Source organism: Ahaetulla prasina, chromosome 12 (genome assembly GCF_028640845.1).
Source record: "Ahaetulla prasina isolate Xishuangbanna chromosome 12, ASM2864084v1, whole genome shotgun sequence".
NCBI classification, from domain to species: domain Eukaryota; kingdom Metazoa; phylum Chordata; class Lepidosauria; order Squamata; family Colubridae; genus Ahaetulla; species Ahaetulla prasina.
This window is the reverse complement of record NC_080550.1, coordinates 29,008,675-29,034,349: the sequence shown is the minus strand read 5'-3', so window position 1 is coordinate 29,034,349 and position 25,675 is coordinate 29,008,675. Positions and strand designations below refer to the sequence as shown.

Below are 25,675 nucleotides of genomic sequence, written 5' to 3'. Positions count from 1 at the left end.
CTGTGCGTAGTACAGCACAAAGCACACACAGAAGTTCTCTGAGGATGGACTCCAGCACGAGTCTGAAAACCCGGAAGACAAAACCTCATATTGGATCCTGCAACATCATCCTGGGACACGGATATTCGCCTACACACTATTCTACCCAGCAGTCCTGTACAACTGTAGACCTCGAAAAGCAAAATGGAGGTGAGCCACTAACTTCCCTTCTTTCCCCTTTCTAGCCTTTTAGCAATGGGCTGGTAACGGTGATGGTGCCCCAGCTTCGAAGAGAGAACAGCCTCCTCCTTTGGGATGTGTGCGACCTCAACACACCAGTTCACACCTTTGTGGGACATGACGATGTCGTACTAGAATTCCAGTGGAGGAAACAGAAGGAAGGTATGTGACTTGGGACTCGGGTGGCCATCCTCTCTCCTTTTATTTGGAGCAGTGGACTCAGTTGAACAGATTCCCACTTTATATGTATTTATTTTTATCCCACATTGTTTTTATTCAATGTCAGCCATGCCACTTAAGTTAGTTAGCAAAGAAAGGCTCCTGGCCAGGGGTGAAATTCAGCCGGTTCTCTCCGGCTCGGACCAACTGGTAGCGGTGACTGCGGGAGGCTCCGCCCACCGGCATGGACATCATGACATCGCTTTTTTGCGACAATTTTAAGCCACTGCGCATTCACAGACAACGGAAAAGTGAATGAAGCGGGTGGGGTGCACGCACATTTGCGAACCAGTAGGGAAGTTAAGTGAATTTCACCCCTGCTCCTGCCTCATTGCTTTCCATTGTTTTTACTGAAAACAAAAGTGGTTACAGAAGTAGCAAAGTTGAATCTGCCAGTTTGGTGTGCAAAGGATACAATTACCTTTCCTTTCTCACCTGACCACCCTCTGTTATCAGTCAATAGCCAATTAAAAGTTCTTGTGTTGTTTAGGGAACCGACCCTCAGTTTGTGCCTTCTCCCATTTCCCCATTCTTTTGCTGAATTGGTATGTTTCACTTTTCAGGCTGGCACAACTTGGCTCCCAACCTCCCCACCACCCCCATTGACCTCCTACATTCTAATCTCTTCCCTCCCCCCACCCCCGTTGCTATTGTCAGGCTGGCAAAATGCGATGTGGCAGCTGTGGCATTAAAACTCAAGGTAGTGCACATACCTAACAGTCCTTCAGAGCCTCCTTTTAGACCTCCAAGTTTCTTCTTAGCTGTCATTGTCTTTCTGCAAATAAATGTTCAGGACTGTACACAGCTCTCGTGGTGCTGAGTAATTTATTTATTTATTTAATTAATTAATTAATTAAACTTTTATACCGCCCTTCTCCCGAAGGACTCAGGGCGGTGTACAGCCTGCATTAAAACAATTAATATACACACTAAAATAACAATTAAAAAACTTATTCAATAAAAGGCCGAAATTAAAACCGTCCAATTGACCATATAAAATACCCAATAAAATTACAATTGAAAAATTTAAATTTAAAATTTAAAATTTAGAATTTAAAAATCAGGCCAGTCCCGCTTGGATAAATAAATAAGTTTTCAGTTCCCGGCGAAAGGTCCGGAGGTCAGGCAATTGGCGTAAACCGGGGGGAAGTTCGTTCCAGAGAGTAGGTGCTCCCACAGAGAAGGCCCTTCCCCTGGGGGCCGCCAGCCGACACTGCTTGGCGGACGGCACCCTGAGAAGACCCTCTCTGTGAGAGCGCACGGGTCGGTGGGAGGCATGTGGTAACAGCAGGAGGTCCCGTAAGTACCCGGGCCCTAAGCCATGGAGCGCTTTGAAGGTGGTAACCAAAACCTTGAAGCGCACCCGGAAGACCACAGGTAGCCAGTGCAGACTGCGCGGGAGTGGTGTTACCCGGGAGCAATGTGGTGCTCCCTCAATCACCCGCGCAGCTGCATTCTGGACTAGCTGAAGTCTCCAAGTGCACCTCAGGGGTAGCCCCAGGTAGAGAGCATTGCAATAATCCAGGCGAGAAGTGACGAGAGCATGAGTGACCGTGCATAAAGCATCCCGGTCAAGAAAGGGGCGCAACTGGCAGACCAGGCGAACCCGGTAAAAAGCTCTCCTGGAGACGGCCGCCAAGTGATCTTCAAACGACAGCCGTCCATCCAGGAGAACGCCCAAGTTGCGCACCCTTTCCGTTGGGGCCAGTGACTCGCCCACAACAGTCAGCCGCGGTTGCAGCTGACTGTACCGGGATGCCGGCATCCACAGCCACTCCGTCTTGGATGGATTGAGTCTTGAGTCTGTTTCTCCCCATCCAGACCCGTACGGCCTCCAGGCAACAGGACAGCACTTCAACAGCTTCGCTGGGGTGGCCTGGAGTGGAAAAGTACAGCTGGGTATCATCAGCGTACAGGTGATAACTCACCCCAAAGCCACTGATGACCTCGCCCAACGGCTTCATGTAGATGTTGAACAGGAGAGGCGAGAGAATCGACCCCTGAGGCAACCCACAAGTGAGGCGCCTCGCAGCCGATTTCTGCCCCCCTGTCAACACCGTCTGCGACCGGTCGGAGAGGTAGGAGGAGAACCACCGATAAAGGGTGCCTCCCACTCCCAACCCCTCCAACCGGCGCAGCAGGATACCATGGTCGATGGTATCAAAAGCCGATGAGAGATCTAACAGGACCAGGGCAGAGGAGCAACCCCTATCCCTGGCCCTCCAGAGGTCATCCACCAACGCGACCAAAGCTGTCTCCGTGCTATACCCGGGCCGGAAGCCGGACTGGAACGGGTCTAGATAGACAGCTTCCTCCAGATACTGAGGGAACTGCCACGCCACCACACTCTCTACAACCTTCACCACAAAGCGAAGGTTGGAGACTGGACGGTAGTTACCCAAAATAGCTGGGTCCAGGGAAGGCTTCTTGAGGAGGGATCTCACCACCGCCTCTTTCAAGGCGGCAGGAAAGATCCTGTCGTGTCCCACTCCTCCGCTGACGGCCGGGTCAGGGAAATCCGAATCAGGCTTGCCTCTGCAGCTCTGCCCAAAGTCCTAGCAAAGTCCTCAGAGCAGGCAGGAGACCAGAAAGTGACTTCAGCAAGATAAGTTCGACTTTGCCTGACTCAGAGACTTCCAGAAAGCAGATCCTTTATATAGGCCATGGGGTATGGCTCCATGACTCAGCACTCATTAAGGCCTGCCCCTCCCTTCCTTCTGTTGCCTCCGCCTATCCAGTCTTCTGATGCGAGGATCACTCCAATCAGCAGCTGTTGGAAATAAACTTTCCTCAGGCTCACATGCTGTGGAGGAGGGGGAGGGGTCTAGCTGCTCCGTTTGCCTGGGCATGGAGCCAGGGCTTGGGCCGGGGGGTGCTCCCTCCTCTGCAGCCTGCTTGGGCATGGAGCCAGGGCTGGGACCGGGAGGCATACATTCCTCCGTGTTCGGGAGCAGATAAGAAGGCCCCGGCTGCTGTGAGAGCGGGCAAGACACAACAGATCCCCTCCATCAGAGAAGCATTTATAATTCCCCGGAGCCAGCCTCGTGTCACCTCCTGAGTGGCCAGCACCAGGCAGGAGGGGCACGGGTCCAGTAAACATGTAGTGGCATGCAGCCTCCCAGCAACCTGTCCACGTCCTTGAGAGCCACAGAATCAAACTCATCCCAAACAACATCAACAAGATGGTCCAAGCTATCTTGGTCCAAGCTATCCCGGAGCTGAGCAATTTTATCGTATAAATAACCGCTAAACTCCTCGGCACGTCCCTGTAAGGGGTCGTCCCGTCCCTCCTGGTGTAGGAGGGAACGGGTCACCCGAAACAGGGCGGCCGGGCGGTTATCTGCCGACGCAATGAGGGAGGAAGCGTAGGAACGCTTCGCCACCCTCAGTGCCACTAGGTAGGTCTTTGAAAAAGACGTAACTAGTGTCCGATCAGCTTCGGAACGGCTGGACCTCCAGACACTCTCTAGGCATCTTCTCCGGTGTTTCATCTCTCTCAGCTCCTCAGAGAACCAAGGAGCTAATTGAGATCTGCGCCGGGTCAGAGGCCGCAAAGGCACGACATGGTCCAAAGCCCCAGCCGCGGCCTGTTCCCAGGCCGCCACTAGTTCTTCGGTCGTGCCGTGGGCAAGATCCTCAGGAAATGGCCCAAGCTCCGTCAGGAACCTCTCAGGGTCCATCAGGCGCCTGGGACGGAACCAACGCATTGGTTCCGTCTCCCTGCGGTGGTGAGTAGCGGTCTGAAAGTCTAGGCGGAGGAGAAAATGATCTGACCATGACACCGGTATCGTCACTAAATCTCTTACTACCAGATCATTAAACCACCTCCCAGAGATATAAATCAGGTCCAGCGCGGATCCCCCCCGTGTGAGTAGGGCCATCAGTTACTTGAATCAGGTCCAAGGCCGTCATGGAAGCCTGGAACTCCTGAACCACTGTTGACGACAAGCCGGCCGATGGCAAGTTGAAATCACCCATGACCAAAAGTCTGGGGATCTCAACAGTCACCCCGGCATGCACCTCCAGCAGCTCAGGCAGGGCTGTAGTCACGTAGCAAGGAGCCAGGTACGCGATCAACAGACCCATCTGATTCTTATGGCCCCACTTCACAAGAAGGGATTCACAGCCGGCTATCTGAGGAACAGTGGTCTCTCTCGGCTCCAGACCCTCTTTCATTACAACCGCCACCCCTTCACCCCTACCCTCGGCCCTCGGTTGATGGAATGCTCGGAAACCTGGAGGGCACAGTTCAACTAGGGGCACCCCCCCTTCTGCGCCCAACCAGGTCTCCATAATGCCCATAAAGTCCGTGGACTCCCCCTGAATAAGGTCACAAATCAGGGGGGCCTTATTAACCACGGACCGGGCATTACACAACATCAACCGGAGGCCCGGGCTCTGAGGATCCTGGCCTTCCGGGGAACAGGGAAAGACTGGGGGGCCGGAGCACTTGATCGCTTTTAAACAGCGAGCACGTGCTCCCAAAAAACGATACGGCCCCTTGCTTCCACCATATCTGCCCCTCCCACTTACCGTACAGATGGAACCAACTTCCACATCTGGAACGTACCCCTCACCCTCCTCCCTCGGACCTGGTGAAAAAACGCCGTGAACAAGTCCCGGGACTGGGCCTACCCTCCCCGACGGGTTCTTCCCCCCACCCGTCACTTCCCTCCCCCCCTTTAAAAAACCCTTATTAAAAAAACCTATGTACAAAACCCCATAAATTCTTCTTCCTCGCATGCCACCTCTCCGGGTCCCAAGACCCATCGTTAAGGCCGGCCCTCGATAACCCAGAGGGCCATTCCTGCGAGGCGGGGGAACCTCGCATTCGAAGAAGTTCGGCAGACGTATATTTCATGCATAAAGATATAAATAACAGCGGGGAGAAAGGAGTTCCCAGGTCGCTAGATGGTATCGCGGACGGTGGGCAGAACCAGGATAGTTACAAACCATGGCCAAAAGGCCGGTAGGGCAACGGTCAGATGGAACAAAAGATGGAAGTTGGGCTGGTGGATTCTGCCCATAATGTCGCCCATCAACTAAAGTCAAAGTTCCGCCTGCCAGAGCTGTCCGTGTCCAAACCGGCGGTAATGAGTGAAGTAGCTCAAGTCAGGGTAGAAAGCACAACCCCAAAGAACAGGCTCCTTCAGTTCAGCATTGCCTGTTCTGTCTCCTTCCCCACTTCAGACCCACGAGCTTCAGCCAGTGGATTCACGGCTCTTATCAGTCCTGGCAGAGAAATCGCAGCTGCCTGCCAAAATTCAAACAAATGACTCACGTAGCAAGACTTTCAGCTCTTTTTGAAACGGATCAGCTAAACTTTGCTTCCCGTGGAGTGAGAGCAGTCCCAAAGCTCCTTATATATCCTGTGGGCTCCTGCCCCACCCTTCCTTTTGATGACGCCGCTTCTCTAATCTTCTGAAGCGCGGGTCAAGCCAAGCTTGATTATTATTATCAGCTGGGTCTGAAGGCGTAGCCTGGGGAAGGGAGGAATCAGGGGATGACGGCCTCATTACGTCCTCTGACTGGTCTGGTTCTGGCTCCTGGAGCCGAGCCAAAGGAATCGGTGCTCCCGAGGTAAGCCTTACCGGCCCTCACTTTTGGAGTCACTTTCGGGCATGGGGCCAGGTTCGGGGGCTGGAGTCACAACATTGCCTGATTTCACGTGGCATTTGTGGTTGGATACATCTGTAATGGCCCAAAGAAGTAAGGAGCCCCAGACTGATGCTATGCTACGGGTCTGGATGGGGAGGAACAGGCTCAGGCTCAATCCCTCCAAGACGGAGTGGCTGTGGATGCCGGCACCCCGATACAGTCAGCTGCAGCCGCAGCTGACTGTTGGGGGCGAGTTATTGGCCCCAAAGGAGGGAGTGCGCAACTTGGGTGTTCTCCTGGATGCACGGCTGTCGTTTGAAGATCATTTGGCGGCCGTCTCCAGGAGAGCCTTTCACCAGGTCTGCCTGGTTCGCCAGTTGCGCCCCTTCCTTGATCGGGATGTCCTATGCACAGTCACTCATGCTCTTGTTACCTCCCGCCTGGATTACTGTAATGCTCTCTACATGGGGCTCCCCTTGAGATGCACTCGGAGGCTTCAGTTGGTCCAGAATGCAGCTGCGCGGGTGATAGAGGGAGTCTCATGTAGCTCCCATGTGACACCTCTCCTGCGCAGACTGCACTGGCTTCCTGTTGCCTTTCGGGTGCATTTCAAGGTTTTGGTTACCACCTTTAAAGCGCTCCATGGCTTGGGACCTGGATACTTACGGGACCGCCTGCTGTTACCTCATGCCTCCCACCGACCCGTATGCTCGCACAGAGAGGGCCTTCTCAGGGTGCCGTCCACCAGACAATGTTGGCTGGCGGCCCCCAGGGGAAGATCCTTCGCTGTGGGGGGCCCTACTCTTTGGAATGAACTTCCCCCTGGTTTATGTCAAATACCTGACCTTCGGACTTTTCGCCGCGAACTGAAAACACATCTGTTTGTTCGTGCGGGGCTTTCTTAAATTGTCTAGTTTTAAATCTTAAATTTCTTTTTAGTTTTAACTGGGGTCTTTTAGATTTTTAACTATTTTAATTTCGGCCACACTGTATAATAAGTTTTTTAATTTATTTTTAACTGTATATTGTTTCTTTTTTACTTTGGCTGTACACCGCCCTGAGTCCTTCGGGAGAAGGGCGGTTTATAAATCTAATAAAATAAATAAATAAATAATAAATAAATGATGACAAAATGCATCATAATGATTGAAAATGAATATATACAGCTTTTCTCTTGTGTACCGTTTCTCAGGTTCGTGTCTATAGAAATTGTAAGTCTTCCAAGTCATGGTTGTCCCAAAAGTGCTTTTTCAAGAGACAACTGGACTTTCTTGTCTTTTCTTTAAAGATGTTTCGCTTCTCATCCAAGAAGCTTCTTCACCTCTGACTAGATGGTGGGGAATGGAAGGATTTATGCTCCTTGCAGACAGCTGGTCATTTGCATCCTTTTAGAGAGTCCTTGAGGCCACTTGGGGGTTTATCTGTCTCCTCAGGGTCACCTGAGTGGTGCAAATGGGGGTGGGACTTTCTTAGAACTGCTGAAAGGAGCTGTGTTATGGATTATCTTGTTTTTTTTTTTTTTTATTATTATTATTATTATTATTATTATTATTATTATTATTATTATTATTATTATTATTATTATTTATTGTTGTTATTATTATGGAGTATCTTGCAGAAAGCACATATAAATCCTTCCATTTCCCACCATCCAGTCAGAGCTGAAGAAGCTTTTTGGATGAGAAGCGAAACATCTTCAAAGAAAAACAAGAAAGTCCAGTTGCCTCTTCAAAAAAAACACCTTTGGGAGATTTCTCGGGTTTAGTTCTGCTTTGTACTGGGAAACCCCTTCCACTTGACAAAAATACAAATAAGAATATAATACGTCCTTTACTAGTTAGAATGGTTAGAGTGGAATCTGGGCAACCCAGATTGGTTTCTACTTAACCCAAGAAAACATAATAATGTTCGTTGGAGCTGTGGTGGTGCAGTGATCAGAATGAAGCATTGCAAGCTAATTCTGCTGACTGCCAGCAGTTCGATCCTGACTGGGTCAAGGTTGACTCGGCCTTCCAGCTTTCTGAGACCGGTAAAATGAGGACCCAGGGTTGTTGTTTTTTGAAAAAAAGTTTGATTTTATTTTACATAGACATATTGTAAATGTACAGTCTCTTATCCATTGTTAATCATATATATACTCGTTACATTTTCATTTTAATTCATTCATCATCCTAGATAAAAAAATGTTTTTTAAGAATAAAATTTTATATATGTTTTTGTAGATTTTCATGGGTATAGGTATGCAAATCTTGGCGTATTCGGGTCTTTTGGGACCTTGTCGAAATGTCGCCAGGATACTCGAATAACCAAAGACCTGCATACAAACGCCCGCGAAAACCTCAGAAAACAAATATTTATATTTATATTTTGGGGGCTGCTCTTCTACCAATTCTTTTCCTTCTTCTCTCTTTCCCTTCCCTCCCTTCTTCCTTTTCTACTTTGTTCTTTCCTCCTCTCCTTCTCTTCTCTCCTTCCCCTTCCCATCCCCCACTCCTCACTTCTTCCCCCCTTTCTAACCTTCTCTCCTACTCTTTTTTCTCCTTCCTTTCTTCCTCTCCTTTTTCCTTTCCTCTCTCCCCTTCTCCCCTCTTACCTACCCTCTACTCCTCTTTCCGTTCTCTCTCCCTTTTTATTTTTATTTTCAATTCGATATTTTCCTTATTGGTATCTGAGCAGCCCCGATTTTCTATTCATATATACTTTCTTTTCAATTTCTTTTCCATTTAGCTAATTTCACATATGTCATCATAGTTGTACATTTATGTAATAGCATTTTTCCTTCCCACCCTTCCCCCTTTTCCATTTACACAGGTGTCATCTGAGTTTCTATTCCTTTTTCGTCTTTTCTCTCATTTACTTTTACTATATCTAGTTTGTGAGCCTATCACTTTTATTCATATTTCTTTTCTAACCATTTATAAAATCGTCCCCATGTCTTGAAATACACTGACTCCTCTTTATCTTTATTCTTAACGTTAATCTATTCATTTCTGCACATTCTAAAATCTTCTTTATTACTTCACCTTCTGACGGGACGGGTCTTCCAGTTTTGTGCAAATACAATTCTTGTCACTGTTATTATGTGAATAATTAAATATCATCTTTACTATATCTCTCCGATAAAATACCCAATAGAAAAATCTCTGGTTTTAATTCTATATGCTGATGTAAAAACGAGGAACCAGATTATTGGGGGTGATAGGCTGGCTCTGTAAACTGCTTAGAGAGGGCTGCAAAGCACTGTGAAGTGATATATAAGTGCTTAAGCGCTTTTGCTATTGGGGCAACCCTTTTCTCACAGAATTTTGTGGCCGATTGAGAGGCCCTTCCTGTGTGCTTTCCTTTGCTCCAAGGCTAAAAGATGGAAGATCTGTGCAAAATTATATACACAAATATATTGCTGACTCTTTCCTGGTTCATTTTCTATCGATTCTGACTTTTTCCTGCCTTTGAATTCAAAAACAAGACCTAAGTTGCGTATGACAGGCATTTCCTCTCTTCCTTTAAGGGTCAAAGGACTATCAGCTGGTCACCTGGTCTCGAGATCAGACTCTTCGGATGTGGCGAGTGGATTGTCAGCTACAGCGGGTAAGTCCTAAGCATTGGGAATTCTTTCCTGGCCCCGGCTTGAAAATGGAAGAGCTCTGTCCATGCAACTGGCTGGACTGCTCTCTCCCACTGCTGCTCTCTGACAGGTTACTTCTCCTATATTGTTATTGTTAGTCGTGAATTCTTATCCGACCCATCGTGACCCCTTGGACAATGTTCCTCCAGGCCTTCCTGTCCTCTACCATCCTCTGGAGTCCATTTAAACTCATGCCTACTGCTTCAGTGACTCCATCCAGCCACCTCCTTCTCTGTCCTCCCGTTCTTCTTTTGCCCTCAATCTTTCCCAGCATTAGGCTCTTCTCCAGTGAGTCCTTCCTCACTGGTGGCCAAAGTATTTGAGTTTCTTCTTCAGGATCTGGCTGTCTAAAGAGCAGTCAGGGTTGATCTCCTCTAGGACTGACCGGTTGGATCGCCTTGCAGTCCAAGGACTTGCAGGAGTCTTTTCCAGCACCAGAGTTCAAAGGCCTCAATTCTTTGGTGCTTAGCCTTTCTTACGGTCCAACTTTCACAGCCATACATTGCAACTGGGAAAACCATAGCCTTGACTATACGCACTTTTGCTGGCAGGGTGATGTCTCTGGTTTTTAGTATGCTGGCTAGATTTGCCATAGCTTTCCTCCCCAGGAGCAACCGTCTTTTAATTTCTTGGTCGCAGTCCCCATCTGCGGTGATTTTGGAGCCTAGGGGTTTCCTAGATATTTCCATAAATGTGTTTTCCCTGAGGTTGATTTATGGCAGATTCAGGGTCAGAAATCAAGTAACTGGGGAAGGTAATCTGGGTCAAACCTTTGCAGTGGAAGAGAATGAAAGGAAGGCACCCATGGAAGATTGCTGTATAGCAGGGGTGTTCAAACTTGAGGCCCACGGGCCAGATTTGGCCTATAGGGTGCTTGGCTGTGGCCTGCAGGCTCACCCTGGAAACAGCGAAGGAGTGGCCTATGGTGCCTCTGCCAGCGAAAACGGAGCTCGGGAGGGCCACATGTGGCCCTCCCGGGCTCCGTTTTCACTGGCAGAAGGCTGCAGGAGGCCGTTGCAGCAAAAAATGGAGCCTTGATGAGTGACATCGGGCTGGCCACACCCACCCTGGCCACGCCACACACCCTATCCCCCGAGGTGAACCACAACCCTGATGCAGCCCTCAATGAAATAGAGTTTGACACCCCTGCTGTATAGCATTCTTGGGCAACGTCCTTATCATCCTCTGTAGTGTGTTGGCTTTGTGTCCTGGTCACAGTGAGGAGGACAAACGATGCATGACAGTTTTGGGAATGTTAGATAGAGAACTGTGTCTTAGAAAGACAGGCAAATAAGGAAGGAGAAGGCAAGCAAAAGGAACCTTAAATATCTCCAGACCAGTATTGTGATGTTGCAGAGCAATTAGTCAGCTGACAAAGAGGTAGATGCATTTGCATCTCAGTAGAGCAGTAAAATAGAGGCAGCCATGGAGGTGACCTTGGGGAAAATATTCAGAAGTTGTTGGAAGCATGGCTGGAGGAGGGCTGGGAAAGGAGATAGGAACAGATCAAGCTGCATCCTCCCTGACTCAGCAGGGTACATTAGGAGTGGTGGAAAACAGAAGCAGGCTTGCAAAGATCCTGAGCCTGTCTCAGAACATAGTTCTAGTCTTCTTGTAAACTCTTTTTCCTGTTCTGGACCGACTCAAGGGGGTGAGAATACACTTTCAACCACAATTGGGCCCAAAATTTCTATTGCTAAGTGAGACGTTTGTGAAGTGAGTTTTGCCCCCATTTTACGACTTTTCTTGCCATAGTTAAGTGAATCACTGCCTTTGTTAAATTAGTAACACGATTGTCAGCAGGTTGCAAAAGGGGATTGTGTGACTCTGGGACACAGCAACCATTATAAATACAAGTCAGTTGCCAAGCATTCTGAATTTAGATCACATGACCCTGGGGATGCTGCAACAGCCGTAAGTGTGAAAAAGGGCCATGTCACTTTTTGGGTGATATGGTAACTTCGAGCCGTCACTAAATGAACTCTTATCGTAAGCCACAGGCTCTCTCCTTCCTTCCAGACTCCTTAGCTGGGGCGGGCCGTTTGCCTCTCCCTCATTCACTCACATAGTGTTGACTTACCTTTGGCTTCGCTTGGCTGCACTGCTCTACCTTCACTGCCTCTTGTTCCAGTTATGCTCCAGTGACCCCTTGGAGGGGGTGGAGGAGTTGATTGATGGGATTTCCCTCCTGCCAGAGACAGACAAGGCCCTGCCAGTCCAAGAGACGGAGCCTCAGCAGAACTTCACCCACGGAGAGGAGGAAAGTGAGTCCTAGTATCTGCCGGTGTGTGGATGAGAGGGTGGCAGTGGCAAATGATCAGTTCATTTTAGGGTGGGATGGAAAATCTTTGGACTCCACATGTGTATTTTTTTTAAAAGATGGAACTTTGATTACACCATCACTGCCCAAGACTAAAATGTATTTAGTTATGTATTAGATTTTGTAATCTAGTCTTTATTATTTAAAAAAAATAACTCAAGGCTACAGACATACCTAATTCTCCTCCCTCCCTCCTGTTTTCCCAACAACAACAACCCTGTGAGGTGGGTTGAGCTGAGAGAGTGACTGGTCCAAAGTCATCCAGCTGGCTTGCATGCCTAAGGCAGGACTGGAACTCCCCGTCTCCTGGTGATTGGCCCAAAGTCACCCACCCAGTTTTCATGCCTAGGAAGGCACTAGAACTCACCATCTCCTGGTCTCTAGTCCAGCACCTTAACCACTACTCCAAAGTGTCTGTCTTGTAAAAGACACATTCAAATTATGCTTTACTCCTGGATATGCCCAAGTGATTTTTATAGCAGTAGGTTGTGAACATGGCTTATTGTTGCTATCTTTCAGAGTTGTTGTTCTTAACTTCCTGGGTTAGCACATTAACTTCTCCAATAATTCCCTGGCAAAATTATGAATAGAATAGAATAGAATAGAATAGAATAGAATAGAATAGAATAGAATAGAATAGAATAGAATAGAATAGAATAGGAATTAGTACAGAATAGAATAAGTTAAAGGTAAAGGTTCCCCTCGCATATATGTGCTAGTCGTTGCCGACTCTAGGGGGCGGTGCTCATCTCCGTTTTAAAGCCGAAGAGCCAGCACTGTCCGAAGACGTCTCCGTGGTCATGTGGCCGGCATGACTCAATGCCAAAGGCTCATGGAACGCTGTTACCTTCCCACCAAAGGTGGTCCCTATTTTTTCTACTTGCATTTGTACGTGCTTTCGAAACTTCTAGGTTGGCAAAAGCTGGGACAAGTAATGGGAGCTCACCCTGTTACACGGCAGCACTAGGGATTCGAACCGCCGAACTGCCAATCTTTCGATTGACAAGCTCAACGTCCTAGCCCCTGAGCCACCGCGTCCCTTCAGAATAGAATAGAATATAACAAATACAATACAATAGAAAATAGAATAGAATATAGAATAGAATAGAATAGAATAGAATAGAATAGAATAGAATAGAATAGAATAGAATAGAATAGAATAGAACAGAACAACTTTATTGTCACTGAACGTGCACTAATCGGCAAATTAAAATACAGCTCTCAATATACTCTCTCAATATACACTACATGAACATGACTAAATAAATAAATAATTATGCATATGGCTGCCTATATTATATGGCACAGAGAAGCAACACAGTGTAGTTCAGATGTAGACATGTTCATGGCGAGAAAAATGAATATTGCGAGTTTCCCAGATGGATGGATGGATGGATGGCTTAGGGAATAAAGTTGTTCCAGTATCTGACAGTCCTGCTAGAAATACTTTTAAACCTCCTCCCAGAGGGGAGCAATGGAAACAGACCATGAAGTGGGCTTGTGGGGCCTCTAACAGTGCTTTGAGCTCTAAGCACAGAGTGCTTATGAGCAGCATCCTGAATGACAGGAAGCGAGCTTCTAACTCCGTCCAGCCTTGCTTAGCAAGGTCTGGTGCTACTACCTGTAAGCCTAATGTGATGATGCTAAAATTCCTTCACAGTTTAGGAAGGAGCCAGTCCCGTCCACCTGGAATATTTCTTTTTCCTCTGCCGTATTTTGCAGAGCCTGGGCCTGCTCCCCAAACAATCCATTTCCCTTTCTCCCCAATGTTTATGCCGCCTTCTATGCCCAAAGCTCTCCTGCCCTGGCCAAAGATTCTTGTCCCTTTTTTACAGTTTTTAAAGAAGATTCCCAGAAAAGCTTCCTGGCAGGAAAGAAGCTGGACCAGCTGGGGCTGCCTCAAACCTTACAACAGGAGTTCTCTCTGATTAACGTGCAAATCCGCAACGTAAATATGGAGGTGAGAAAAACAAACTTTTATCTAGTGAGTGGATAGAACACAAGAATTTGGAAATGCCTATTAATTCCTGGAGATCGTTCACCTTCGTCCTTATCTTCCCTGTTTTTCTTTCATTGTGGTTGTCCTCTGGCCACCCTCCGCGCTAGCAGTGCGCAAAAGATCTTCTGATTGGCAGTATTGGGTGCCTATTCGTAGCCTGAGGGATACGTGCTGTCCTTGGTGCTGCCTGAGTGTGGTATTTTTTCTTGCAGATGTTTCATTACCCAACTAGGGAACAAGATCCCTGGTTGAAGAGGGTGGGGTTTACTTTCTGTTTACATACAACTGACTTGTCTTGCAGGAGTGTTCTTGGTGCTTCTTGGATTAGGCTCTTGTTTACTGTTTGATTGTCTTGAGTTCAGAGGTGGGCGGCACATGAATTGACAACCAGTTCTCCCAGCACTGAAAATGTGTGTGCGCACCTTCCACACATATGTGCGGCCTTCTGCACACGCGCTTTGCTCACACGTGTTGTCGTGTCCCACTCCTCCGCTGACGGCTGGGTCCGGGAAATCCGAATCAGGCGTGCCTCTGCAGCTCTGTCCAAAGTCCTAGCAAAGTCCTCAGAGCAGGCAGGAGACCAGTAAGTGACTTCAGCAAGATAAGTTTGACTTTTTGCCTGACTCAGAGACTGCCAGAAAGTAGCTCCTTTATATAGGCCATGGGGTGTGGCACCATGACTCAGCACTCATTAAGGCCTGCCCTCCTTCCTCTGCAGCCTCCGCCTCTCCAATCTTCTGATGCGAGGGTCACACCAATCAGCTGTTCTTGGGAGTAAACCCTCCTCAGGCTCACCTGCTGTGGAGGAGGGGGAGGGGTCTAGCTGCTCCGTTTGCCTGGGCATGGAGTCAGGGCTGGGGCAGGGAGATTCTCCTTCTGCAGTTTGTGTGGGCATGGAGCCAGGACTGGGACCGGGAGGCATACATTCCTCAGTGTGCGGGAGCAGGTAAGAAGGCCCCGGCTGCTCTGAGGGCGGGCAAGACACAACACGTGTGGCTTGCACACATGTGCGTGGCTTTAAAAACATGGCTAAATAGGATGGCATAGTGCCTAGGCAGGCCCACACACACACGTCACAACTACCGGTTCGGCCAAATCGGCAGCAGCCAATCACTGTCTGAGTTAGTCCTTCCTTCATTGGGGTATTGTTTACTTCTTGATTGTTGGTTTAATACAGGGATCTCCAACCTTGGCAACTTTAAGCTTTGCTGGCTGAGGAATTCTGGGAGTTGAAGCCCACAAGTCTTAAAGTTGCCAAGGTTGGAGACCCCTGGTTTAATATTAATCTTGGTGTTACTCTCCAAGATAAACAGAGGCAAAGCCCACTCCCTTCTAGCACTTAAGATGTTACCAGGTTGGGTAAGGAACAGTCTGGAAACAAGCCACCAAACTGTGAGAACATCAAGGGCTCCACAGTTCAACTCTGAGCGATACAGATTCTCTTTTATCGAGGCATCCGTGCTTCCACTGCGCATGGATCTGGAGGACACTTTTTAGTCCTTGAGCTGTATGTATCTCCTGCAGGGGCATCTGTGGTAGAAATCAGGAGGGCAAAGCACAGGGTGGCTCCTTGGGTGGGCACGTGGTAGCAGGGACCCAGACTTGCCATAAGTGCCCCCCAAGACTTCTCCGGATTTCCCTTGGCCAATACCTGGATCAACCCAAACAATTTGGGTTCCACTTCAGCTCATCCAGAATACAGGCAGTTTTCTACCTACAACCACAACTGAGCCCCAAATTTCTATTATTAAGTGAGACATTTGTTAAGTGAATTTTCCCCATTTTACGACCTTTCTTGCCAGAGTTGTTAAACGAATCACCGCAGCTGGTAGGTTAGTTAGTAACCCAGTTGTTAAGTGGATCTGTCTTCTTCACTGACTTCGCTGATCAGAAGGTTGCAAAAGGTGATCACGTGACCCAGGGACACTGCAGTGGTCATAACTTTGAGTCATTTGCCAAGTATCTGAATTTTGATCACACGGCCAGGGGGATGCCGCAATGGTTGAAGTGTGAAAAACGGTTATAACTCACTTTTTTCAGTGCTGTTGTAACTTTGAATGATAACTAAGCGAACTGTTGTAAGTCGAGGGCTACCTGTATTCCAGCTGAACAGAGGGAGAGGCCCTTTTTGCTAGGCGTACATCCAACCTGCCTGGTTTTGAAGAGAGTGGAGAGGTTGTGGCCATCAACCTGGATTTTTTTTATCCTAGCCACATCTATTAGTAGCCCTTCTCCTTTTGGAGTTTTGGTGGCGACTGTGTTTCTTTTAACCACTAAAAATGGTTCCCCCAAGCAGCTTAGGCAAGACAGACCAAAAGGACACGTACAGACTGGGTGAAACCAGGTTTAATAGCAGTGACTGTGAGAGGGATCTTGGAGTCTTAGTGGACAAACAGCTAAATATGAGCCAGCAACCAAAAAAGCCGATGGAATCCTAAATTGCATTAACAGAGGGATACAATCAAGATCATGTAAAACCTTAATAAGACCACACCTAGAGTACTGCATCCAGTTTTGGTCACCAGAATATAAAAAAGGGTGTTGAGACTCTAAAAAGAGTTCAGAGAAGAGCAACCAAGAGGATCAGGGGGCTAGAGGCTAAAACATACAAAGAATGGTTGCAGGAACCGGGCCTGGCTAGTCTAGTGAAGAGAAGGACCAGGGGAGACAGGATAGCAATGTTCCAATACTTGAGGGGCTGCCACAGAGAGGAGAAGGTCAAGCTATTTTCCAAGGCACCTGAAGGCCAGACAAGTAAGAATGGATGGAAACTGAACAAGGTGAGATTCAACCTGGAAATAAGGAGAAATTTTCTGACAGTGAGAGCAATCAACCCATGGAACAGAAGTTGCGTTCGGAAGTTGTGAGAGCTTCATCACTGGAAGCTTTCAAGAAGAGACTGGACTGTCACCAATCCTTGTAGGGAAATGTCAGTAGAAGGCAGTGTGGACCCAATGTTAGCCTCTCCTAACATTTCTTTCTCACTTGGCTCTGGCAGATGGACGCGGTCAATCGGAACTGCACGGTCTCGGTGCACTGCAGCAACCATAGGGTGAAGATGTTGGTGATGTTCCCTGCACAGTATCCTAACAACGCAGCCCCCTCCTTCCAGTTTGTCAACCAGACCACAATCCCTTCCACCATGAAAGCCAAGTTGTTGAAGGTAGGTCTGTGTCTAAGCAGCTTTCCTGAGAGAAGGTTGTTAGCAAGAGGGAAGGCATATGCCAGGATTAAGGGTCTTATTTTAAAAACCGTGGTGGCGCAGTGGTTAGAATGCAGTATTGCAGGCTAATTCTGCCCACTGCTAGCAGTTCAGCAGTTCGAGTCTCACCGGCTCAAGGATGGCTCAGCCTTCCGTCCTTCCGAAGTTAGTAAAATGAGGACCCAGATTGTTGGGAGCAAATAGACTGACTCTGTAAATCCCTTAGAGAGGATCTAAGAGTAAAGCATTGTGAAGTGGTATATAAGTCTAAGTGCTATTGCTATTATCAACAAGCATCTGGTTTGTTTGCCTGGGCATTTTATTTCCCCAGGCCACATCGGGGTCCCTGTCCAGGGATCATTTTGAAGATACTGCTGGTTTTTTTTTTTCAATTTACATTGTGCGTGCACACCTACGCATCTTCACACTTTGGCTCGGCCTTCCACAACAGTCCCAGTTTCTCATCTGTCTATCTGTCTGCCTATTGGTTGAATGGCTGAATAAATGAATGGATTTATATGTTGTCCATCTTGTGGTGAACGACTCTGAATGACTCCACAACAGTCCCAGTTTTTTGCCTGCCTGCCTGTCCATCTATCATCTATCTATATCCATCCAACCATATTTATCTATCTAATTTATATGCTGCCCATCTTTTAGTGAACGGCTCTGGGTGACTTAAAATCCTAACAAATATATTTAAAAGAATAAAAATAGAAATCCCGGTCAAAATAAAATATAGTTAAAAAATTGGGAGGGAGAGAACAGGATGTGGGGGTGGGGAGATGGGATTGCCTCTTTAATAAGAACCATCTCAAGTGTGATTCTCCCCACTAGAATAGAATAGATTTTTTTTTTTATTCAAAAAGTTTTACAGAAATTTTTCCCCCCCTTTCCCCCCACCTCCCCTCCCCCCTCCCTTCACAACCCCCCTCCCCCCCCCCCCGACTTCCCGGAACGAGCACAAGGTATAGTTAAAAATAAAACAAACATATGCTAACTTAATTAGTCCCAACTAATTAATCGTCCCAACTTAATTATACCCCTACAATCATCAATTCCTAACTTCCCCCAAAAACAAACAAAAATAATATATCATAATCATTCAAAAACAATCTGATAACTCTTAGTCTGATATCTACTTTGAATATAGTCAATCCATTTTTTCCATTCCTTTAAGTATCTTTTTTGCGTATTGTCTTTCAAAAAGGCTGATATCTTCGCCATCTCAGCCAAATTGGCAACTTTCAATATCCATTCTTCTATTGTAGGTACTTCTTTTTTCTTCCAGTATTGTCCTATTAGTAATCTTGCTGCTGTTATTAGATTTAAAATCAATTTAGTCTCAATTACTGTACAGTCCGTAATAATTCCCAACAAAAAAAATTGCGGCAGGAACTTTATCTTCTTTTTCAAAACATTTTGTAAAATCCACCAAATTTTTATCCAAAAGGCCTTTATATCCTTACAAGTCCACCAAATATGAAAATATGTAGCATCATCACAATTGCATCTCCAACATTTTGCTTGTATATCTGGGTACATACACGATAATTTCTTAGGATCTAAGTGCCATCTATAAAACATTTTATAAAAATTTTCCCTCAGATTCTGTGCTCATGAATTTAACATTTCTAACCCAAATTTTTTCCCAAGTTTCCAATAATATTGGCTCCTGAAAATTTTGTGCCCACTTTATCATACAGTCCTTTACCAAGTCCCTTTCAGAATCTATTTCAAGTAACACATTATACAATCTCTTTATATGTTCCTGAGACTGATTTCTAATTTGCTTTACCAAATTTCCCTCGTTCTGCTCTATACCAATTTTCTGATCTTCCTTCCATCTAGCACGTAGTTGCTCATATTGAAACCAAGTTTAATTTTTCCCTTCTTCTTTTAGTACGTGCAGAGATTTTAATTGCAAATTACCTCTTTCAGTATACAAAATATCTTTATATGTAGACCCGTTCCAGTCCGGATTCCGACCCGGGTACAGCACGGAGACAGCTTTGGTCGCATTGGTGGATGATCTCTGGAGGGCCAGGGACAGGGGTTATTCCTCTGCCCTGGTCCTATTAGACCTCTCAGCGGCTTTTGATACCATCGACCATGGTATCCTGCTGCGCTGGTTGGGGGGATTGGGAGTGGGAGGCACCGTATATTAGTGGTTCTCCTCCTATCTCTCTGACCGGTCGCAGACGGTGTTGACAGGGGGGCAGAGGTCGACCGCGAGGGACCTCACTTGTGGGGTGCCGCAGGGGTCGATTCTCTCGCCCCTTCTGTTCAACATCTATATGAAGCCGTTGGGTGAGATCATCAGTGGCTTTGGGGTGAGATACCAGCTGTATGCTGATGACACCCAGCTGTACTTCTCCACCCCAGGCCACCCCAATGAAGCTGTTGAAGTGCTGTCCCGGTGTGTGGAAGCCATACGGGTCTGGATGGGGAGAAACAGGCTCAAGCTTAATCCCTCCAAGACGGAGTGGCTGTGGATGCCGGCACCCCGATTCAGTTAGCTGCAGCCGCGGCTGACTGTTGGAGGCGAGTTATTGGCCCCAAAGGATAGGGTGCGCAGCTTAGGTGTCCTCCTGGATGAACGGCTGTCGTTTGAAGATCATTTGACGGCCGTCTCCAGGGGGGCCTTCCACCAGGTTCGCCTGGTTCAGCAGTTGCGCCCCTTTCTTGATCGGGATGCCTTGTGCACGGTCACTCATGCGCTCGTTACCTCTCGCTTGGATTATTGTAATGCTCTCTACATGGGGCTCCCCTTGAAGTGCACTCGGAGGCTTCAGTTAGTCCAGAATGCAGCTGCGCGGGTGATAGAGGGAGCTCCGCGTAGCTCCCATATAACACCGCTCCTGCGCAGACTGCACTGGCTGCCTGTGGCCTTTCGAGTGCGCTTTAAGGTGCTGGTTATGACCTTTAAAGCGCTCCATGGCTTAGGGCCTGGGTACTTACGGGACCGCCTGCTGTTACCACATGCCTCCCACCGACCCGTACGCTCTCACAGAGAGGGACTTCTCAGGGTGCCGTCCGCCAAGCAATGTTGGCTGGCGGCCCCCAGGGGAAGGTCCTTCTCTGTGGGGGCTCCCACACTCAGGAACGAACTTGCCGCAGGTTTACGCCAAATACCTGACCTTGGACATTTCGTCGAACTTAAGACACATCTTTTTATTCGCGCGGGGCTGTCTTAAATTGAATTTCATCAAATTTTTAAAATTCTTATTAACTAATTTTAATTGGGGTTTTAGCTCACTGTATATTTTAATTTTCAGGCAAATTTTAAAATAAGTTTTTTAATTGCATTTTTAAATTATATATTGTACTGTCTGTTTTATTTTTGCCTGTACACCGCCCTGAGTCCTTCGGGAGAAGGGCGGTATAGAAATCAAATAAATAAATAAATAAATAAAATAAATGTAATCATTTCCTGATTCTGTTCTATATTTATATTCTCTATTGTATGTCTAGGACTTGCCCATATAGGAACCTTATAATTTAGTTTGTAAGAATATTTTTTCCAAACACGCAGAAGAGCAGATCTTAACACATGATTTTTAAAGGCCTTATCGACTTTTTTGTCATAAATTAAATATGCATGCCATCCATATAGCAAGTCATAACCTTCTATATTCAAAATTCTTTCCTCCGTTAAATTAAACCAATCACTTATTACAGAGAGAGCAGCTGCTTCATAGTATAATTTAAAATTGGGCATTTTTAAACCTCCCCTTTCCCGGGAATCTTGAATTATTTTCATTTTAACCCTAGCTTTTTTACCTTCCCATATAAATTTATTAATTCCCTTCTGCCATTCCTCAAGATTCTTATCTTTCTTAATTATTGGTATCATCTGAAAGAGGAATAAAAATCTAGGTAAAACATTCATTTTAATAGCAGCTATTCTCGCCAGCAAGGATAATTGCAATTTTTGCCAATCAATCAACTCCTTCTGAACTTTTTGCCATAAAACCTCATAGTTATTCTTATACAATTTCACATTTGACGATGTAATATAGACCCCTAAGTATTTAACCTTCTTTACAATTTCAAATCCTGTTATTTCCTCTAATTTTTCTTTCTGTTGTCTGGCCATATTTTTTATTATCACTTTTGTCTTTTTCTGATTTACCTTAAACCCTGAAACCTTCCCATATTGATCAATTATTTCCAACAAAGATTTACTAGAGTTTATAGGGTTTGATAAAGTAATCACCAGGTCGTCTGCAAAAGCTCTCAGCTTATATTCATGTTGTCTAACTCTAATTCCCTCTATCTCCTTTACTTCTCGTATTTTATCCAATAATGGTTCTAGAGTTAGAATAAACAATAATGGTGATAAAGGACATCCCTGTCTTGTTCCTTTCGCAATCTTAAAAGGTTCTGTTAAGCTACCATTGATTATAATCTGTGCTGTTTGCTCTCCATAAATTGCCCTAATTATTCTTATAAAACCATCTCCAAATTGCATCTTTTCTATTAATTTAAATAAAAAATCCCAATGCAATCGATCAAAAGCTTTCTCTGCATCAAGAAAAATAAATGCTGCTGGAATAAAAATTTTCTTTTCTAAATACTCCAGTAAATTAACAATCTGCCTAACATTATTCCTCATCTGTCTCCCTTTTATAAATCCAGATTGATCATTATGAATTCTTCGCTGCAAAATCAACATTAATCTATTAGCTATTATTTTAACAAAAATCTTATAATCATTATTTAAAAGCGAGATAGTTCCCAGGTTTAGAACAATCCTGTTCCTCTTTTGGTATCAATGAAATAAAAGAGGTTCTCCATGAGGGGGGAATTCCCCCTCCTATTTGTATCTGATTAAATAATTCCTTAAGTGTACCTAACATCTCATCCTGTAAATTCCTATAATAACTAACTGTAAGCCCATCCGTACCAGGAGTTTTCCCCATTTTTAATTGCTTAATTACCAAGATAATTTCTTCAGAAGTTATAGGCCGATTCAGTTCATCCGTTTGTTCTAAAGTTAAATTTTTAACCTTATATTCCTTCAAATAATTATCAATATCCCTATTCAATAAATTATCTTTAAGATATAAATTTGTATAATATTCTAAAAAAGCTTTTTTAATTTTATCCTGTTGGTATCTCTCTTTACCTTTATATTCTATTTTTTCTATAGTACGTTGTTTTTGTCTTTTCCTTAAGGTATATGCTAACCATCTACCAGGACTATTTGCATTACAAAAAGTATTATGTTTGGCATATTGTATATTTGTTGGCACCTGATCAGCTATTATCATATTAAATTGATTCTGTAATAACTTTATTGCATCTTTAAGTTTTTGATCATGCGGGTTATGTATTAATAATTGTTGTTTCTTATAAATTTCCTCTTCTAAATACCTACGCTGTCTTTGTTGCTTATTTCTCTGTCTATTATTAATATATATTAATACACCTCTCATAAAAGCTTTACTGGCGTCCCAAACCATTTCTATCGATGTTTCGTTATTCAAATTATAATCAAAAAATTCTTTCATCTGCTTTTTACATTGATTTACATTATCCTGATATCTAAACAAATTTTCATTTAATCTCCATGTTTTTCTACCTTCTTTTCCATATTGCAATTCCATCCAAACAGGACTATGATCAGACAAACATCTTGGAAATATCTTAGTTTTCTTCACCCTAAAAAGCAAATCATTAGAAATTAAAATAAAATCAATACATGAGAAGGATTGATGCCTATCAGAGAAAAAATTATAGTCTCTTTCCTCCAAATTCCGCAGTCTCCATACATCTCTCAAGTCAAAATCTTTTATCATGTCAAAAAAGGATTTAGGCAGCTTTGCATGTGCAGGTATCTTCTTAGAAAGAATTCTCTTGTCCTTTCGTGTATCTATTACTCCATTCCAATCTCCCAACATAATACAAGATTTATAAACCCATAGAATCAACTTATCATACAACATTCTATAAAAATTTTCTTGTTGCTGAATTGGTGCATATATACCAAACAAAAGGGTCTTTTTTGTTTCTATTGTAAGTTCAATAACAATATATCTTCCGTGAATATCTGCCTCTATTAACTTGGCTGGTATATCTTTTCTCAAAAAAACCCACTATGCCATGTTTTTTGTCCAAAGCTGAGGCAACAAAATGTTTACCTAACTTTGAGTTTATTAAGTACTTTTAATTTGATAGTTTAATATGCGTTTCTTGTAAGCAAATTACATCATTTCTAAATTGTTTCAAATAATGAAATATTTTTCTTCTCTTCTGAGCTGAATTCAAACCATTGACATTTCAGGTCAAGATTTTATTTGCCATTACTGGCCTGCTGAAGCTTCGCCTGCTGAAGATCGTCCTCCCGTATCTTTGGCTGTGCTCCTCCCACCGCTTCTGTAACAGAATCCTGAACTTTACTTTGAGTTTGTTGCTCCTTTTCTTTACGCTTAAGGGCTCCCCTTGTCAGTCTTTGTTCTTGTGGTTGTTCCTCAGATGATAACATCACTGGGATCACCTCAGCTTCCACACCCATTTGAGTCTCTTGAATTCTTTTTTCTATTATTTCTATTTCAAGTTTCAGCACGGTAGAAAGAAAATCTTTGGCCTTAAGCACTGTATCAATATGATATCTCCTTCCTTGAAAATACACTGTCAAACCAACTGGAACCTCCCATCTAAATTGAATCTGGTATTTCTTAAGTTCTTGTGTAAAAAATGTAAAGTCCTTTCTATCCCTTAACATCTTGGGAGGAATCTCTTTCAAAACCTTCAGCTCCTGTTCCCCTATTTTCAAGTTTTTCTGAAATGCAACTTGCAAAATTTGATTTCTCACTGTTCTTTTCAAAAAATAAACCACAATGTCTCTAGGAAGTTTCTTCTGCCTAGCAATCCAGGAATTAACTCTATAAATTTTGTCAATTTGATAAGCAACCTCTTGTGGATCAAGTTCAATAAATTCAGCCAGAGCTTCTGATAAAAAATTTTTTAAATCTTCCCCTTTCTCCTCATTCAAGCCCCTAATTCTCAGAGCTCCTTCCATCATTCTATACTGCATCACCACCACTTGATCTTCATTTTTGTCCAATTTGATTTGCATTCCCCCCATTCTATTTTCTATTTGCTGATTTGACTGAGCAATTTCTTGCACCTCCTCCTCCACCACCTCCAGTCTTTTTGCCAAACCTTGGAAAGCCATCAAAATATCTTCTCTTATTTTTTTATTATTCTCTTTTATTTCCTCTCTTATTTTCTCATTATTATCCATTATCTCCTTAAACTTTTCTTCAAAGACTTTCCCTTGTTCTTTAATCAAATCTTCTAAAGCTGGTTCAGAACCCCTTCTACCCCCAGTCTTAGGTGGTTTAGTAGCCATTTCAGTTTTTAAAATTCACAAAATATAAGTCTAGAAACTTCTCTTTTCCCCTTTAAGTATAGGAGAGCTCACTTCACTTCATTAAAATCCACAGATAACATTTCTTAGCTTCTTAGTTACACAGGCTGTTTAGAATTCGATTCTTTCACTCCCTTTCAGGCGCCATCTTAAAGAGTCAGTTGAAACAAAGAAAAAAAAAGTTTCTCTTTTTAAAAGGGTAGAAGTCAGGAAATCAAAAATACTTGCAATCCAGTAATTGTTCACTCGAGCTCATTCCGTCTGCTTATAGAAATCCATAAAGATAAGACAATTAGCAGAGATGGACACTTTCTTCTTTTCCTGCTTTTGCAGGCACGCACTGAAGTCGGAGCTTGGCAGGAATATTTATGGAACTCTCGACCCTCAGGGTTCTGCTTAATTAAAAACAAAGCCCCTGGGGAGGTCTACCACCACACCCCCGCAGCTCTTATCTTTCCCTTTCATCCAGGGAAAGAGATTAAAGCCCGCGTTTTCCTGGCTTTTACGAAGTTCAGTACGGAGCCCCTTAATTAGGAACTCAGCGAAGAAGGTGGCGCCACCGGAAGTCTAGAATAGAATAGAATAGAATAGAATAGAATAGAATAGAATAGAATAGAATAGAATTGAATTGAATTGAATTGAATTGAATTGAATTGAATTGAATTGAATTGAATTGAATTGAATTGAATTGAATTGAATTGAATTTTTATTGGCCAAGTGTGATTGGACACACAAAGAATTTGTCGGTGCATATGTACATAAAAGAAAAGATACCTTCATCAAGATGCAACATTTACAACACAAATGATGGTTGTAGGGTACAATTTAATACTTAATGATATAACACAATGATAATCATAGGGTACAAATAAGCAATCAGGAACAATCAATATCAATATAAATCATAAGGATTACCAGCAACAAAGTTACAGTCATAAGTGGAAGGAGATGGGTGATGGGAACGATGAGAAGATTAATAGTAGTGCAGATTTAGTAAATAGTTTGACAGTGTTGAGGGAATTATTTGTTTAGCAGAGTGATGGCCTTCGGGAAAAAACTGTTCTTGTGTCTAGTTGTTCTGGTGTGCAGTGCTCTATAGCAGGGGTCGCCAACCT

General features: G+C 44.6%; 1 protein-coding gene across 10 annotated transcripts in view; it reads left to right on the top strand.

The window, feature by feature from the left end:
- Positions 1-25,675, top strand: part of WDR59 (WD repeat domain 59) — a 111,542-nt gene that overhangs the window by 41,519 nt on the left and 44,348 nt on the right. For all 10 annotated transcript variants that reach the window (XR_009151947.1, XR_009151948.1, XM_058155426.1 and 7 more), the window contains 5 exons: positions 225-381; positions 9,545-9,624; positions 11,793-11,925; positions 13,817-13,941; positions 16,979-17,143. Coding sequence is in view for 8 of the 10 variants with exons in the window: in XM_058155426.1 (XP_058011409.1) it covers positions 225-381; positions 9,545-9,624; positions 11,793-11,925; positions 13,817-13,941; positions 16,979-17,143 (660 nt within the window). In the remaining 2 variants the exon portion in view is untranslated. The remainder of the gene's footprint in view (positions 1-224; positions 382-9,544; positions 9,625-11,792; positions 11,926-13,816; positions 13,942-16,978; positions 17,144-25,675) is intronic.